The 17,319-nt window shown below is 40.8% G+C and overlaps 1 protein-coding gene across 2 annotated transcripts in view; it reads left to right on the top strand.

Annotated features, from left to right (window-relative positions):
• The first annotated feature begins 270 nt into the window (after positions 1 to 270).
• The window catches only part of LOC134541878 (serine protease inhibitor 28Dc-like), a 47,736-nt gene continuing 30,687 nt past the window's right edge, over positions 271 to 17,319 (top strand). The window contains exon 1 of one of the 2 annotated variants that reach the window (XM_063385584.1): positions 271 to 287. In XM_063385584.1, the coding sequence (XP_063241654.1) occupies positions 286 to 287 (2 nt within the window). In that variant the 5' untranslated portion in view covers positions 271 to 285. Of the gene's footprint in view, positions 288 to 8,062; positions 8,176 to 17,319 lie in introns of those variants that run through there. The other variant, XM_063385583.1, reaches the window with a different exon arrangement.

Genomic DNA, 17,319 nt, shown 5'->3' with positions numbered 1-17,319 from the left:
ATGTTTGTTCAGCGAACATCTGAATATACCGCTTCTCTGTGATGTCACTTCCGGATCGAGATAATTTATTTCCCCTTCCCCGTGGTAATGTGTCTATTCCCCTCCTTTCCCTTCCCTCAAATCCCTTCCCCTTCGCGCATGTGCTCCTCGAAGGGAATTGTATTTAGAGTGGCCATCAGCTTCGTTAGGTTCTTCTTATGGTAGTTCCCGGTGAGGAAACATATTTTGAGAGCTCACAGTATTAGTATGAACCTTTTGGGTTCTCGAGTGCGTGGGCAACACTTAATGTAAGTAATAGATGATGTAAACAATAATCCTTAATCTATTCAAAATTTTGTTTCGGACCCTTCTAAATTGCTGTTTGGCCTGTATGTAAGCCGTTTTACGTTTGCGTAAATATTTGTTTTGCTTGGATGTTTGCTAGTTAAAGATAATGTGTGCTCGTGTGGGCTGCATGTGTGATTATTTGAGCAGTTAAACATGTCTCATAGTATGCTAGCATTTCATTTAGTATTTTTTCTAACTTAAGTACGTTGATTTAGTTTTTTGAAAACACGTTATATTGGATGTGAGCTTGGATTGTTTTATCAGCAATATGCAGTGATAAAATAGGAGTTAGTATGGTTCATGCTCTGTCTATGCCACTTGAGTTCACGTTTTGTAGGCTATCAGTCACTACGTGCGTGTTTTAAGCTTGGTATACTCCGGTTAACTAGTGGGCCTTCCTATTAAATTTCCTTAACTGCAGTTATAATTTTGAATCGTTCGTATGATAGTAACAGTTATTTTTGGGCCTTTATGAGTGGCTACGATGATGTATCTTTGGAAGGTGGCTTTTATATGTTATAGTTTGCGATGGATAGCACAGTCAACTATGCAGTACGTCGTAATAGCGTGCGAGTGTACACTGGCCTCAGTTAAAGGCTCAAACTTACATGCAACAAAATGCGCTCTGACTCTGGTGTGTAATTGAGGCATAATTTTCATTTTACAAGTTTATGAAGGTTTTAAATATTTGTCATGGTTAATAACCCTGGGAAAATTATTAATAGCTGATAGATAAATTATAAGCTTTAAATAATTTTTTGTGTCAATAAATATGTGTGATGCATATTGTGCTTGTTTCATTGTAACCTTGATAAGTATTGATGTATTTTCATAATTGAATGAAACGGAACATGTAATTTGATTATTTGCACATGACTATTGTCTGTAAAGTGACGTCTTTCATAATAATAACAATTTAATCCTTTTTTGTAATCTTTATGAGTGTATTCTCATAGTTTAATGCATTGGAAGTCATCACAAGATCGTTTGTACGTGACTGTGGCCTGTAATTTGCCTCAAGTGATTATATGAGTCTTTCCCCCTTGTTTTTTACGCTTACTATTTATGAACATGAAGTTTTTTGAAAATATATATTTTTGAAACTAAATATAACATTACAATAATATTACTCTTGATATTAACGGTAATAGAGAATCCTTTAGTTGTCATCAAGGTTGAGATATCGAGTATGCAAAAACTTAAAGACGTGCAAGTATCCTTACTTTGGAATATAATCTTGTAGAAGACGAATAATAGTTATGTTCAGCTCAGTTAACTTTCATGCGCAACTCTGCTGGCTTGTGTGTCTAATCCTGTGTTTGTTTTCGCTGCGTGTGACCAAAGGGCACGATGTCAGTCTCCTGGGTTTAAACATTCAACAATTTTGAATTGAGCTCTCTTACGATGCAGTAGTTCCAGCTGAGGAACGAGAGACGCTACAGGAATTAAGGCGGAGGTCTTAACTCTCCGCGTCACCTTCGCCGGAAGTAACATCAGTGAGTCCATCCATGCTTCCTATCTTGAGCCAGAACTCATTTTTAAAATCATTACATACTTTACTCATGTTGTCGTCTGTAGACCCCAAATGATCTCGGATTTCTGGATGCAGCCAGAAAGTTAATATGTAGAGCTCAAGCTAGTAAGTGAGCGAGATTTTGTTCACTCTCTCTCTCAACTAAGTGCACCGACAATTTTTTTTTGCATATATTTTACGCGATTGTTAAAATGCAGGGCAAATTTGATAACTTTGCAAAAACAGTTTTGGATTATGCATGTCCTCCACGCATGAGGGAAAAGTGTATGGCTGACTTGGTGTATCATTTTCAGGAGCCTAACAAGCCTATGATCCATTTTGTAAATTCTGTGAGTATTCTGCTGTGTTAGACGCATGACTTCTCGAGAAAACTTCAGTTGAGGTTATTGCGGAAAAATTTTCTCCAACACTTCAGCATTGTAGTTTTGTTACTGCCCCACAACCTTCATCTCAGTTGAGGGCTTTAGCAAGTGAGGTTGAAAACAGATTGCTGGCCACAATGGAATAGGCCATCAAGTTCACCGCGAGTAGCTTCCGCTTGCCTGTTGCAGGCGACGACGCACAGCTGTCTGCTAGGGCTCGAGTTGACGTGCAGTCCTAACCACACGTTGTGGCTCGGCTCGGAGCTCGCCGCGTGCCGTTACGCCTCTTGCAGCCCAGGTTGATTCTTCGAATGTCAGGTGTACTAATTGCTGCCAGTATGAGCATAACTCGGCAGACTGTGCTCATCGTTCTCATGCTGCATTCACAAATCGTCTTTGTTTTCGTTGTAAGCAGCCTGGACACGCAAGTATGCAAAAATGCAAGTGTGCAAGTATGCTGCGTCATTTCTACCTCTCCCCTGCCGTCTCCTCATCTACCTGTTCCCCCACCACGAACCTAACTAGTTCCTTCCTCTACCGGTTCCCTCACCACATACCTATTCCCCTCATTAGATCGCAACGCAGTAACGCTCGAAAACTGTAGTCCCCTCTGCAAAGAAGTTTCACTTCAGAAACATATTTATCACCGTATCAATTAAACGTCGTTGTAAAATATATCAATTGTCTTATACGCAAATTAAACGGTATTTTGGTGAATGTCAGACAGCTGTTGTAATGATTAAATAATGTGCTTGGTAGCGAAGTCTCGAAGAACTCCGCCTGCGTCATGAATGCCGAGTGTTGTTCGTTCCCACCTGGAACAAAACACAGTCGCTCACGTCACGGGATTCCCCAGCGAAGTGAACGTCTCCCAGGCCTCCACGAAGCCAGTGGGAGAGGTGCCCGAGAGACTGGCGGTAATCTCAAAGTAAACACCGGCTCGATGGGTGGTAACTGCTGGAGGTTGTTTACATGCATGGCGTTCTTATGACGGGAACATGTTTCTGCTCTGCCTTTTCGGTGGTATCCGTACGTGAAGGGATGGGAGGAAGGAAGAGTAACCCAGTGGGCAGCAACACAGGCGAGGATGAGATGTTAAATCAGTGGGAGGTCCGAGAAGGAGGAGGATTGGGAAGGTTGCTGAAAGAATAAGGGGAGGTGGGAAAAGTACCTGTGTTTGTATTCCGTGTACCAGAATGGTGTTTAAAAAAAGAGTTAACTTGAATATAAGAGTTTTTTATTCAGTAAATATGTTAGTGCTAATCACGAATATCACAATGTGGCTATCGAAATAAGCTAGTTTAGTATCTTCAATGACGTTAAAAGTTAACTGCTCAACTGCATGATACTTTATAATTTAGTTTATGCAGTTTCTATTCTAGCTTGTAGTTATCAACACAGTGAAAAGCATCTTTAGTCTAGGAAATAAAAGTTTTAACCTGTAAAAAAAGTAGCTTTCTCTGGGGCTTTTAATAGCAGGAAACAAAGGTCAATAAGCCAAAAACGCTCATAAATTGATTCAATTAGGTGTTGATAGGTTGGTAAATGCAAAAGCGAGTATGATAAAAATCTCATTATATTACAATATACCAATATTTTCTTATTGTAGGAAATATATATCTTCATTGGCCCTATCAGAATAATTAACATTTTGTTTTTCATTGGCCACATAGCCTAGGTTTGTTTCAATGAGATATAAACTATGTAACTGAAGAAAAAGTATGATTCAGTGTCTTATATCAATATTTTATTATTGGAATAGGTGTAATTAAAGTAGTTAGTCTTTTAAATAATGGTTTTTACTCTTCAGAAAAGCTATTTTTCTTTATAATATACATACTGAAAACTTATTCTAATATAATTTCATTCCTTATCCTCATCCTAGAGTATATGACTAACCAAACTATCAAATAATTTTAACTTAACGAAAGTAAAGTGATTAAAATATATATAACTTGCGATAATACATCTTAAATCTACTATATCAAAAATATTTAACATATTAAAGGAATTTCTAAACAAAGTAAACAATGTAACTTCTAAATAGATGGTCATATAGTTCTAGTTTAACAAACAACACCCCGGCTTGCTGTGGCCCGAGCAACCCTATGGATTCCAGACTTGCTTGCTTAGCGTAGGGAGACGTGTGACGTCAGCAGGAGTGGTCTGAGCCTCCCCTGGTCGTCAGAAGGAGTGGTGTTAGCCTTCCCTGGTCGTCGGCAAGAGTGGTCTGAGCCTCCCCTGGTCGTCAGCAGGAGTGGTCTAAACCTCCCCTGGTCGTCAGCAGGAGTGGTCTAAACCTCCCCTGGTCGTCAGCAGGAGTGGTCTGAGCCTCCCCTGGTCGTCAGCAGGAGTGGTCTGAGACTCCCCTGGTCAACAACAGGAGTGGTCTGAACCTCCCCTGGTCGTCAGCAGGAGTGGTCTGAGCCTCCCCTGGTCGTCAGCAGGAGTGGTCTGAGCCTCCCCTGGAAGTCAACAGGAGTGGTCTGAACCTCCCTTGGTCGTCAGCAGGAGTGGTCTGAACCTCCCCTGGTCGTCAGCAGGAGTGGTCTGAGACTCCCCTGGTCATCAACAGGAGTGGTCTGAACCTCCCCTGGTCGTCAGCAGGAGTGGTCTGAGCCTCCCCTGGTCGTCAGCAGGAGTGGTCTGAGCCTCCCCTGGTCGTCAGCAGGAGTGGTCTGAGCCTCCCCTGGTCGTCAGCAGGAGTTCTGAGCCTCCCCTGGTCGTCAGCAGGAGTGGTCTGAGACTCCCCTGGTCATCAACAGGAGTGGTCTGAACCTCCCCTGGTCGTCAGCAGGAGTGGTCTGAGACTCCCCTGGTCATCAACAGGAGTGGTCTGAACCTCCTCTGGTCGTCAGCAGGAGTGGTCTGAGCCTCCCCTGGTCGTCAGCAGGAGTGGTCTGAGACTCCCCTGGTCATCAACAGGAGTGGTCTGAACCTCCCCTGGTCGTCAGCAGGAGTGGTCTGAGACTCCCCTGGTCATCAACAGGAGTGGTCTGAACCTCCTCTGGTCGTCAGCAGGAGTGGTCTGAGCCTCCCCTGGTCGTCAGCAGGAGTGGTCTGAGACTCCCCTGGTCATCAACAGGAGTGGTCTGAACCTCCCCTGGTCGTCAGCAGGAGTGGTCTGACTCCCCTGGTCATCAACAGGAGTGGTCTGAACCTCCTCTGGTCGTCAGCAGGAGTGGTCTGAGCCTCCCCTGGTCGTCAGCAGGAGTGGTCTGAGCCTCCCCTGGTCGTCAGCAGGAGTGGTCTGAGCCTCCCCTGGTCGTCGGCAGGAGTGGTCTGAGCCTCCCCTGGTCGTCAGCAGGAGTGGTCTAAACCTCCCCTGGTCGTCAACAGGAGTGGTCTGAGCCTCCTCTGGTCGTCAGCAGGAGTGGTCTGAGCCTCCCCTGGTCGTCAGCAGGAGTGGTCTGAGCCTCCCCTGGTCGTCAGCAGGAGAGGTCTGAGCCTCCCCTGATCATCAGCAGGAGTGGTCTGAGCCTCCTCTGGTCGTCAACAGGAGTGGTCTGAGCCTCCCCTGGTCGTCGGCAGGAGTGGTCTGAGCCTCCCCTGGTCGTCAGCAGGAGTGGTCTAAACCTCCCCTGGTCGTCAGCAGGAGTGGTCTGAGCCTCCCCTGGTCATCAACAGGAGTGGTCTAAACCTCCCCTGGTCGTCAGCAGGAGTGGTCTGAGCCTCCCCTGGTCGTCAACAGGAGTGGTCTGAGTCTCCTCTGGTCGTCAGCAGGAGTGGTCTGAGCCTCCCCTGGTCGTCAGCAGGAGTGGTCTGAGCCTCCCCTGGTCGTCAGCAGGAGAGGTCTGAGCCTCCCCTGATCATCAGCAGGAGTGGTCTGAGCCTCCTCTGGTCGTCAACAGGAGTGGTCTGAGCCTCCCCTGGTCGTCAGCAGGAGTAGTCTGAGCTTCCCCTGATCTTCAGTAGGAGAGGTCTGAGCTTCCCTTTGTCAGTAGGAGTGGACTGCGTCTCCCCTGGTCGTCGAGGGTCTAGCCAAGCACGATACATTTTTTAAATATTTGTTCGTAAATATCTTATATTATGAATAATAATATAATGTTGCGTATGGATCTGATTGTTAACAAAAATTTTAGTTTTTTTTTAATATACCACTTTTTTAAATTGGACTAAAAAGTATAAAATAATTTACCCTAGCCCCATACAGGTTTTCAACCACATACAGATTGTCCTGAAAATTTATGTATGTGAATTTTTAATAACTATGGAAAAAAAACTTGTGTAATTTAAAACGAAAAACATAGGGCTCATGCAACAGATAACTAATGCAAGAATAGCACTTTCATTCCACTGCAAATGAAATGAACTGTTGTGTACGTTTCTCAAAGTCAGCTACACCCTACACTTTTTACTATTATCTAAGCATATTTTTTTTAGTAAAAAAAATTATTTCTGCTTTTTATTTTTGTGTATGCATTGTCATCCAGTTCTGGGCTATGTTTATGGTTTCAAGTCTCTAGCTCATCAGGAAGTTAGTTTAGAATCGATTGCAAAATTTGAACCGAGCAGACAGACAGTCAAGAAAGCGAGTTGGTATTGCATTTTCATCCATTCCCGAGCTATGTTTAAAGTTCCAAGTCCACAGCTCATCGGGAAGTTAGTTTAGAATCGATTGCCAAATCTGTACCGAGCAGACAAACATGCAGTCATGAAAGCGAGTTATTTTTGCCTTGTCATCCAGTTCCTAGCTATGTTTAAAGTTTAAAGTCCACAGCTCATCGGGAAGAAAGTATAGAATCGATTGCAAAACTTGTACGGGGCAGACAAACAAAAAGACGGGCAAGCAAGCGAGTTAGCAAAAACGTGGTAATTATAGAAACTAAGGCGATAGGAAGCAGGAAAGTGACGGTGCGGTGAGGCCGCCAGCTGTTTCCTGGACCGGAAGCGCCTTTTGGGGCGCGGCAGAGCCGGAAGGATGCGGAGTGGTCTCTCCCGCAGATAAAGTCTGTGTCGCCTAGCCTAACATTTAATACTTCTCCGAAGTACCCCCAACGGTTCTCATTTCCCAACTGCAGCTTGTACAAGCACCACGCGATGTTTATTTGAGAACACGTTTAGCAGAACAACAGTGGGAGAAGAATACGTGTGCATTTTTGCATTTCTTCTGAGAACTGTCAAATTCTAGATAAGGACTACACTGATGTTTGAAAAATGAGGCGTCTTTCGTTAAAAAAAAGCCCCCAAGCGTGGTACGTCACTAACGATGCAATGTGGTGTCGCCTCGATGCGCGCGAAATTCAAATTCAAATTCGCGCGCTACTGTTCGCAAGTGTGACGTTGCAAGGGTTGCGTTTCCTTACATTCGTACCTTCTCATAAGGGGAAGGAACAAAGAAAAAACAACCGTGAACTAGTATTTCAGTATTTCGCCACAGACGTGTTAACATCTAACCTCGGTACCGAGCAAATTCACGTGTTCTCATGTTGCAAAAAAACAAAACAATTGTAATAGAAACTCGGACGCGAAATTTAACGTAGAATAAATAAAAGCAATAAAAGCGAAGAAGACTTGAAAAAAATACTAAAACCCGGATTTGTACCTGATTTTCGACAAGTAATTTTATTGAAATACTAGTTAAAACTCATTACACAGTTGTTGATAGTATAAAGTTTCCCTTTGGCTTTGTGAACCTGGTCCGCACCACAGCCGTGCACCGAGAGAGAGAGAGAGAGAGAGAGAGAGAGAGAGAGAGAGAGAGAGCTAAGAAGATTGCGAACACGCTGTACGGCTGCTGGCCAGGTGCCTGAACTCGCGGCGACCGGCGCGGCGGTAAAACCCGGAGCGGGGACCGGCCGGGCGGGTGCTCCCCCCCTCCCCCTGCGACCGGGCACACACACACGGACCCGCCATGGCCGCGGCCACTCGGCGCGCAGCAGCCCAGCGCGACGCCGCGCGAGAGACAGACGGCCTGCTTCCCCTGCCGTCGGCCGGACGCGTGCTCGCAAGGTAACTCGTGTCTTCGTGGCGGCGAGGCGTCTCCTCTGAGCCGCCTTGCAACCTCCACAACCATCTGAGCCGTGGAAATAATGACAGGGAAGATGAATGCGTGATGCAAGGGGCCATTGAGTGCTTTCAAGAATCTCTACCAGGCGTTCCATGACTAGACATCATGAAAACACGCATTTCAAACCTTTTTAAGATTCCTAAAAATACTGTTTAAAACCAGATACAAAAACTTAATATACCCTCAGCGCATTTTAAATGCTTTACGTAAACAGACACCACTGTGTTAACTGGAGCAATTCTCAAATCGCGATTTCGAGTTCTGTGTTTTTTTGGAAAAAAATTTATTCACGAAACGCGTGGTACATATTCTTGAAAGCAGCCAAAGGCCTTGCGTTACACCTTTATCTTCATTTATCCGCCATTTTTTGTAATGGTTACCGCTCAAATATCATAGTTGTCTAGTGCACGACGGGTAGACTGCGCGCCAGTTCAGAGCCTTGCGCGTACAAAGGTTTAAAGGGAAGGTGATCCCTCGATTATTAAGTACGCAAAGGCATTGGGCTAGATAGTGAGGCATACCCCAGAAAGAGTTTTTTTTTTTAATATTTTAAACGTCGTAAATAATCTGAACCTTATTCTACACTCGAGCGTAACCTTACTCACCTGGTAGTGTGCATGTATACTAACCGCTTGGTGAATGGAATAAATTTAGCTGCATGCATTATTTTTTTCCGTTTTTCGTTTTTCTCCATTTTATATTTGTTCTTTTTTTTTTCTTCCTACGTTTAGTTCGAATAAAAATATTGGAATGGATAAAAATTGGTGCGTGAAAAAAAAAATTTGGCAGGAAAAATACTACGTATATTTTTTTAATCAAATTAAAATAAAACACACTTAATTTATTAATGAAATAAATCTATTGTTCATTGCATATATGCCTGAATGGTGCTTTTTACGAAGTTGCCTCTAAATTCTATTGTGTACTCGCACACAATTGAATCCCTGTGTGTTTCGGTGTTCCACATACGTGGTTCGCTTCGAAACTGTGCTATGAGTGAGAAATTGTTATCAAGGTGAATAAATTTTGTATTTCCACAGAAAATTTGAAAAACTTTAAGAAGAAAAAAACGTTGTAACTGCAAGAACTCGGTGTTTATGCAATGTGCTAGATGTCGTACAACTTATTGCTTTCCGTGTTTTTATGACGAGTATCATCCAGGTGATTGTAACAGCCCGGGTGACGAACAGTGTATTAATGTTGTTATGAAGGGTTAAATAATGTGGACACCTTTATTCTCGAATATTAACTTACAAGTGTATGTTTTCTTTTCAATTAGGTAAATATACAGTATTTTGTCTGCCAAAATATTTTGGTTTTACATCCGAATTTTCATCAATTCCATATTTTTAACAGAAATATTGTAGGAAGCAAAGAAAAAGAACAAAACTAGAAAAAAGGAAGAAAAAACGAAGGAAAAAAAAGCAAGCAGCAGGATTTAATGCAACGAGCGATCTTGATGTAAGCTTTTGGACATACGCCATTGCTAAACACATACATGTCTGTAGAGGAAAACTACAAAAAACCAAAAGACAAAAAACACAAATTAATTTTTTTTTATTTTTTGCTTAATTTATATTTTTTGTCATTTGGTTTTTTGTAGTTTTCTTCTACATACATACATGTGTTTAGCAATGGCGTATGTTCAAAAGCTTACATCAAGTCATGCACTCCCATTGCACAAATCTTTCAAAGATAAGCCCTAGCGATCACTATACAACCAAACTGCGTGGTGAGATACGGCCTCACTCGAGTGGGGATTTACTTTGCTTCAAATTTCTAAACCGCATCTGTCTCGGATATGCTTCAATGCCTAGCCCGATGCCCTTGTGCACTTAATAGTCGAGAGGTGACCTTCCTCAGTGCCAAGTATACAGATATTTCGAAACCTGGCTACCCTGCCCTCACCTAAACTACTGCTGGTCTTGGCAATATTGCCCTGCCTATCGTCCACCGCCCCTCCCCCTTTATTATTATTATTTTTGTGTGTAACAGCTTAGCTCTCGGTATACGGCATTTGGTAGGAGTAATTTCGTGAATGGAACTGAAATGTGTAACCACGGTACTGCCGTCTGTGGCGGATGGCGCAAACCAAAGTTAACAAAGACAACAGGAAACTTTATAGTACTAACTGTTTAATGAATTTTTAAAAGTTGGGCAGTATTTTAATAAAATGCCTTTTGTTTAAAATCGGGTCCAAAGACGGCGTTAAGTATTTTTACTGTTTATTATTTCTGTAAATTTTTTTTTTAGTTTTTATCGGAGCCGTTTCATTGTGTAGTTTAAAATTTTGGTCTGCAAATAGAATGATCCAATAGTTGACGTAGCTGCTACGGCAACGAATTCTAGGGGCAGGTTCGGAAACTATGTGTGATTCGCATCAAGAAATGTCTTTGAAAACGCAATTTGCGTATATATTCATCACGCTCGGCATTATTTCAAAGAATTGTAAGTTAATTTTGGTGTCCAAATTACGTACTTTTAGTCTATTTGCAACACGAGGACACACAAATTTGCACGGTTAGATGTTACACATCTCTGGCGACTATTGAAAGACTCGGTCACAAGTTTTTTGTACTTCAAACATGGTCGAAGACCCGTTATGGTCACAACGCCGTGAATGAGTGAACGATGAGAAAGGCGGAATTCGAATGAACAATTGGGAGTCGAGAAAACGCTCTGGACGTCACTGGAGACGGCTCTATGACAGTAGTGTATACTGTTATTGTCGCTAAGTAATTTGTGCTTAACTACAGTGGGTCTTCCATGCATCAAATAACGCTTGATTTCATGGAACACTGCCCAGAATGATGGAAGGAAATAAGTTCGCAGAAGAAAATTCTTTGCAGCGGCTTTTCATAACAACGTTGTCAAACATTTATGCCGAGAAGTATAGACGCAACAATTTAGTGAGTTGTAACTTTTATATTATCTTAGCTGCTTCAGTTAAATTTATTTTGGCCTTTCCCTAATTCTCACGATTTGTCGTGAACCACATTGATCCAGATTTAATGACACCTTTTGAGGTACAAACATTTTAGCTCTCGGTATACGGCATTTGGTAGGAGTAATTTCTTGAAAATGGAACGGAAGTCAATGAACGGAAATGTGACACAAAGTTGGTGGACCCACGTGTTGCAACATAAGCCCGTATATAGTAACTTTCTTAAACATCACGGCACATACCAAACATATTTTTGAACCAAATGAAACTTTTTAATAGTGAAACTACCCCGGAATATATTTGGCAAATTTAATTATTCATTGTAAAAGTAATCTCAAGTTTTAAAATACCTTAAAAAGGGCATTACAAGGGTTATAAAACATATTCTCTTTGCAATATTTCAGCGAGCTCGGTAGTACAGCGGTAGAGCGTGCTCTTTTTAAACTCAAGGGTCTTGGTTCAAATATCATCACTGGAAAAAGTTATTTAGAATTACATTATATATATATATTGGTATATATGACGATGATAAACTCCAACACCGTTTGACCGATCACTATGATAGTTGGCACATCGAAGTGTTTTTTTTTACGGACAATGTTTTTATGTTATTCATTTCACTATAACTCGTCAATAGATGGCGCTGCAGTTCATCAACTTCTATACCGTTCAACCGATCGCCATAAAAATTAGTATATTGTAATTTTTGCTGTCATTAATCCTTAATAACAACAAATAGTGATTGTCACTGTGATTAGTATTTGCTGAGGTGAGTTTAAAATGGAATACCATTTCAAATGCTTTAGAGATTATATATTACATAAATACCATTCATTTTAGATGTATAGAGGTAAATAAATAGACATAGGCAGGACTGCCGGGTACTGCTGGTATTATATAATAATGTTGAATAAGCTCAAAAGGTTAAGGTTTGTTTGTAGACATTATTGAAGAATGATTTCAGTCGTTTACGCAGAAATAAATATACAAACATTTCGTATTGTGAGTTTATTTGCAACTGAACAACATGAGAACACACGTGTTTGCTCGTTACCAAGGTTAGATGCTTACACATCACTGGCGAGTACTGAAAGAGACGCTTACATTTTTTTCTTTTTAGTTGGATCAGTATTTATCACCGAAACATACGACTCCCCGCCTGACAGACCTCAGTAAAGCAATTGGATGCACGCCGGCTTTCGAAGTGAGGGTATCTGGGTTCGGGTCCCGGGTAGTGTATGGGTGTGAATTTTTACTGGCCAAAATAAGTCTCCAAGGTTTTCTCTTCACTAACGTCAAAATGATTATTAAAATTTAAAAAAAAAATTAGTTATTAAGTGGTTGTTAGCACGATCTCTAGAAGCGCGGGGGCGCTAAGGGCCACACTGGCTCCCGCATCGCACGCATTTTCGCCTCTACGCTCCAGGCAGTCATCGCGTACAGTAGGCGCAGGATATCTGGAAGCCTGGTACACGTCACAGATATACAGTAGTGGTGGTGCGACAAAGGAGGGAGGGAACAAGGTGGGGAGGCAACCATCGAGTGTATATTGTAACTAAAAACATTGACTTCTCACCTGACCTATTCGCTGCTCGCTGGCAATGGAGCGATGCCTTCCATTTCGTCACTTGAATAACTCGTATTACAGTCGTCATCACTACTATCACTGCCGCTGTCACTGTCCACACATCCTAGTTTAATAATAATGGGATCAATTTCTATGTCGAAACGTGCATCCCGGTCGTAGTACTCGTTTTCAAGTTTTTTCACGTGCTCGCAGTATGGTCTCCAGTCGTCTGCCCCCATACTATTTAATATTTCTTCGCAGAGCTGTTTTACCTTGTAAATTACAGGTTACATTGTGCGATGCCACTTTGCCTTTCACTTTTGCCCATACATTTTCGATGGGATTTAAGTCAGGGTGATATCGTGGCAAACGCAGTATTGTATTGTCGCGGGTTGAAATTTTGCAGGGTTGTTGAAATCAAATTTAGGGACTTTACTGACGGGACTCTGGGCTGGCTGCTCTGTTCACTCGTCAGCGCAAGTGGCGTGACCATGTAATTGGGGCACGGGGCCGGCGCGGCGCGCTGCGGGCTTGCAGAATTTTGTTTGTTTGTTTGGCCGCGCGCTGGCGCAGCCACGGGCCGCAGTTACTGGGGCGCGCTGTCGTAACAAGCCGCGCGGTGTGGCCTGCACATTGGGGTAGAGGGGGGGTAGTCTTCCCAGATGTTCTAGTTAGTTGTTTAGTAAATTTGACTTCAATAACGAGCTTTTGTTATGGTAGGCGCGGCAGGGCGCGCGAATTTAAGCGCAAGTGAGTGGTGACTCGGGGCTCACTCAGGCGGAGGCTATGCGTCTCACCTGTGGTCACGAGTTGTTAGTTCGTTCCTGATGTAGGAATTCAGGCTTTCGTTGAAGCTATGGCCGACGCCAGAGGCCACGAGTCGTTTAATTTAAGTTAGGTCATAATGTAGTCATCTTCAAGCTTTCGGGCGGAGGCTATGGCCCTCGTCAGGGGTCACGCGTCATAGTTTTTAAAATGTAATGTTCGTTCGGGATTTCAAGGGCAGGAGAGGCCCCTACGTTATTTTTTTTAAAGTAATCGATCAAGAAAGGCTTTTCGGAAAATGTGAGTATGGACTTATCTTTGTTTTAATTTTAAGTATTAATTATGATTTGAGGTATTCGGAAGGACTAGGGAAGTGTTTAGTGAAGTTCTCTCATTCTCTCTCTTGTAAGGTCGTTCAATCGTTAAGAAAGTAAAGAGATTATTGTTTTAAATTGTAATCCCGCTATTTAAATGTTCTTTAAAATGATGTTGAGTATTTGACTTTAAGAATAAAATAATTTTAATTAAGTATTATGTTATTTTGCAAAATCTCCTTAGTTCAGCTCTCACCAGACATCCTGTACGGGATGACGAACCTATGATCCTAGGTACAGTAAAGTATTTTATGAAGTTAAGACTAGTTGATGCCAAGCGAGTTGTTTCTATGTAAAGAGCTACGATTCTCGCCCCCCCCCTCTGAAGGTGGATCGTGACAGAAATGGTGGAGGCGCCGGGTAGGTTCTATTTCTGGAGAGAGAGAGAGGTAGATTTTTATGTTTATTATTAAGTTAGTTTCAGCTTCTGATAGCAGGTTATTAAGAGTTTACTTGAGGAGAGGATTACGGAATTTAATCTAAGTGGAGGAAGTCTTTGAGATTTTTTTTTGACGTAACATATGTTTATTTGAGTATACTTGTAAGGATAAAGTTTATAGTGATAAGTTGTTTTAAGTCGTTGAGTTTATCAGGGATTTTTACGTGAGGAGAATACGTTATAATTTAAATGATTAATAGAGATAATGCAAGTGGTTTAATTTAATTGAAATTAATTTTAAGATTGTAGGTTAAGAGAGTTAAAATTTAAAATAAAGTTTTTTTCGTAAATAGGAATTATTTTCAAGTGAAGTTTGTTTTGCTGTCGTGCGCGTAGGAGACGAGACGTACGAATTAAATCAGTCGAGGGAAGGATAAACGTTAGAAAGGAATTAAAGAGAAAACGAGAGTTTATGTAAAAGAGAGTTATAGAATTTATAGTGATGTTTTGTTTTAATTAGAAAAATGTTGAGAGTTGTTTCAGAACGACACGTCAGTGGACGTGGCAGAATGAACACGAGACGGGGAGGTGCTGAGACCTAGCGGAGAACGGAGGAACCGCAAGCGAGGGTTGGCGCACCTGATGGAATTCGGTGACGTCACGGGCTCATAAGGAGACGTGGACAGGCCGTGACCTTGTTTTGATCAGCTGTACGGTAACTTAGCGATAAGAAAATAGACTATTGGTTAAATAAATTTAAATTTAAGTGTGTTTTAGGAGAAGAGGAACTTTCAGTATGTAAGTAATTTAATTTAAGAAGTGTATGATGTATAGGCTAGAAGTGTTTCGTTGTAAGTTGTTTATGTTTTTGTTAGTTAAATTCTACCTCGGTTTTAAAAATATTTTTTTGGGATTTGTAAACATTATTAAGGAGGTACACTATAAAATCGATAAGCATTGAGAAAACTGGGAAGGCTAGATTTTGTGTGTAGAGGGAATTTACTCCAAAAGAACAGAGAGACAAAATTAATGTTTTCATTAGGGCGAGGGACCCTAAGGTGAGGCGTTGTGTCCCTGGGAAGAAAGGGAATTGTAGCGCAGACCATAGGAGATGGGCTGACTACGGAATTAAGGGTCAGGAGAATCCTGAGAGTTGTGAGTAGTTTGGGGCAGGAGTTCCCCATGGTAGTACCGAAGTGGCTATCCTGTATGGGATAGGGTACCATTTCAATGAAGTTTGTTGGTGGGGTTAGAATCCCTTGTTGTGTAGTGGGCCTATAGCAGATAGGCACTACAGTGAATTTGGTTATTTTGTGAGGTAAATTCCCTGGAGGTTAAGTAAGATTGGATTCAGTTAGGAAGGAGGGAAATGAGAAACATTGCTGTAGAGAGTTAGTGTACTTGCCTAATGTGAAATTGAATTTTAATAAATTAATTAATGAGAAAGTTTTGTTCGGTAAATAAATAATAATGGAAGATAGCTAGATAATTAATTAATTTTTTTTTGAGTAAGGTGTTTTAAGTAATGAAATAAAATAAGGTGAAGTAATTTGAATAATTGGGGAGGAGTTTCTTTAAGAGTTTAGATAATTGTTTTTGAATTTATTGAGATATTCAGCCAGTGAAGTTTGAGTGTGAGAGATACAGTGAGATTTTAAGGAAATCGGTTGTTTATTAATTAGGACAAATGAGATTTTTTGATTAAGAGTCAGTAAGCATAGTTAAAATTTACGACATGATATTTGTTGACAGTTTACAGTTATTAAGGAGAAAACAGAGTAATCTATTTATTTTTATTTTAATGGTTTGAAGATAAGATTATGAATTTTTTTTGGAAGTTTCTTTGGCATGTTGGAATAATTTTTTTTGATTTTTAGAATTTACAGAGAAAATTTAATTGATTTACATTAGTTTGGAAGTATGGAGGTTTAGTGTTCGATTAGCCCTAACTTGATGGTCGGATCTCAAAAGAATGCCGTAAAACCGATAGCCAATTGAGAGGAATGCGGTAGGCGCTTGTGTAGAGAGGGGTTGTGGGAAAACTCCTTGGGACTGATGGCAGATCAGGGGCCCTAAATAGTGTGTGATGCTGTAAAACCAGTGCAGGGAAAGCCTGGTATGCTTAAATTTTTGGGCACAGGTTAGGTAAACCTGGGGTTCCATGGGATTTAGTCATGTTAGCTGCTGTGAGACATTAAGATTTCCAGGCTCCATAGTAAATTCAATGTAAATTTTTGTTTTCTTAAAATAATAAATTTGTTTTTAATTTATTTGAGATATTTGATTTGGAACAGTGAATACAGACCCCGAGGAATAAGAGTTGTCATGATGTGAGAGGAGAAGGTGGTAGGCCTAAAAGGGTACAGGCACCACAGAGGTTATGTGCATTGCATAATTTAAATATAAGGAAACTTGAGAATTTGAAATTTTGTTGTTGGGTTGGACACCCATAAGAAGAGTATAGGCAGAATTTTTATTGTTATGAGATGTCTAATTTAATTGAAAAGAAGAAAGTTTAAAGATGCAAGGTAACATTATTATTGTAATAATTGAAAGAGATTAAGAGGTAGAGAGAAATAGGCAGTTTTTGTTTGTAAGTACTAAAGTTTACATATAGAAATTTAGTAACTAAGAATGAATAATAAGTTAAGTCTAGTGTAAAAGTTTTTTTTAAGTTTGTTAAGTTAAGAGTCACAAGTAAATTTTTTTTTAGAGAGAATGTCTTTGATAGGAAGTATTAGAAACTTATGGGAATTTTAGGGTAACATAAATAATGTAGGTAATGAATAATAAATAGATGGTAGGTCTTAAGTTAGGATTAACATTTGAAGCAGAATTTAATTAAGAAGAAGGAAAATAAATAGGCCTAATGAAAAGAACAAAAAAGGATTTTATGGTAAAGCATTTTTTTTAAGTAATAAACAATGAATAATAATGTTGTTTCAGGGTAATGTGTACTAATAATACAATTTTTTTTTTAGGACCAAAGAACAGGAATTATGTAATTTAAATTAACATGTATTTTTGAAACTGTTACAGATTCCTTAAGATGAGCTG

This window comes from Bacillus rossius (genome assembly GCF_032445375.1).
Source record: "Bacillus rossius redtenbacheri isolate Brsri chromosome 4 unlocalized genomic scaffold, Brsri_v3 Brsri_v3_scf4_2, whole genome shotgun sequence".
NCBI lineage: Eukaryota > Metazoa > Arthropoda > Insecta > Phasmatodea > Bacillidae > Bacillus > Bacillus rossius.
The sequence above is the reverse complement of the archived record's forward strand: the minus strand, read 5'-3'. Positions and strand labels throughout refer to the sequence as shown.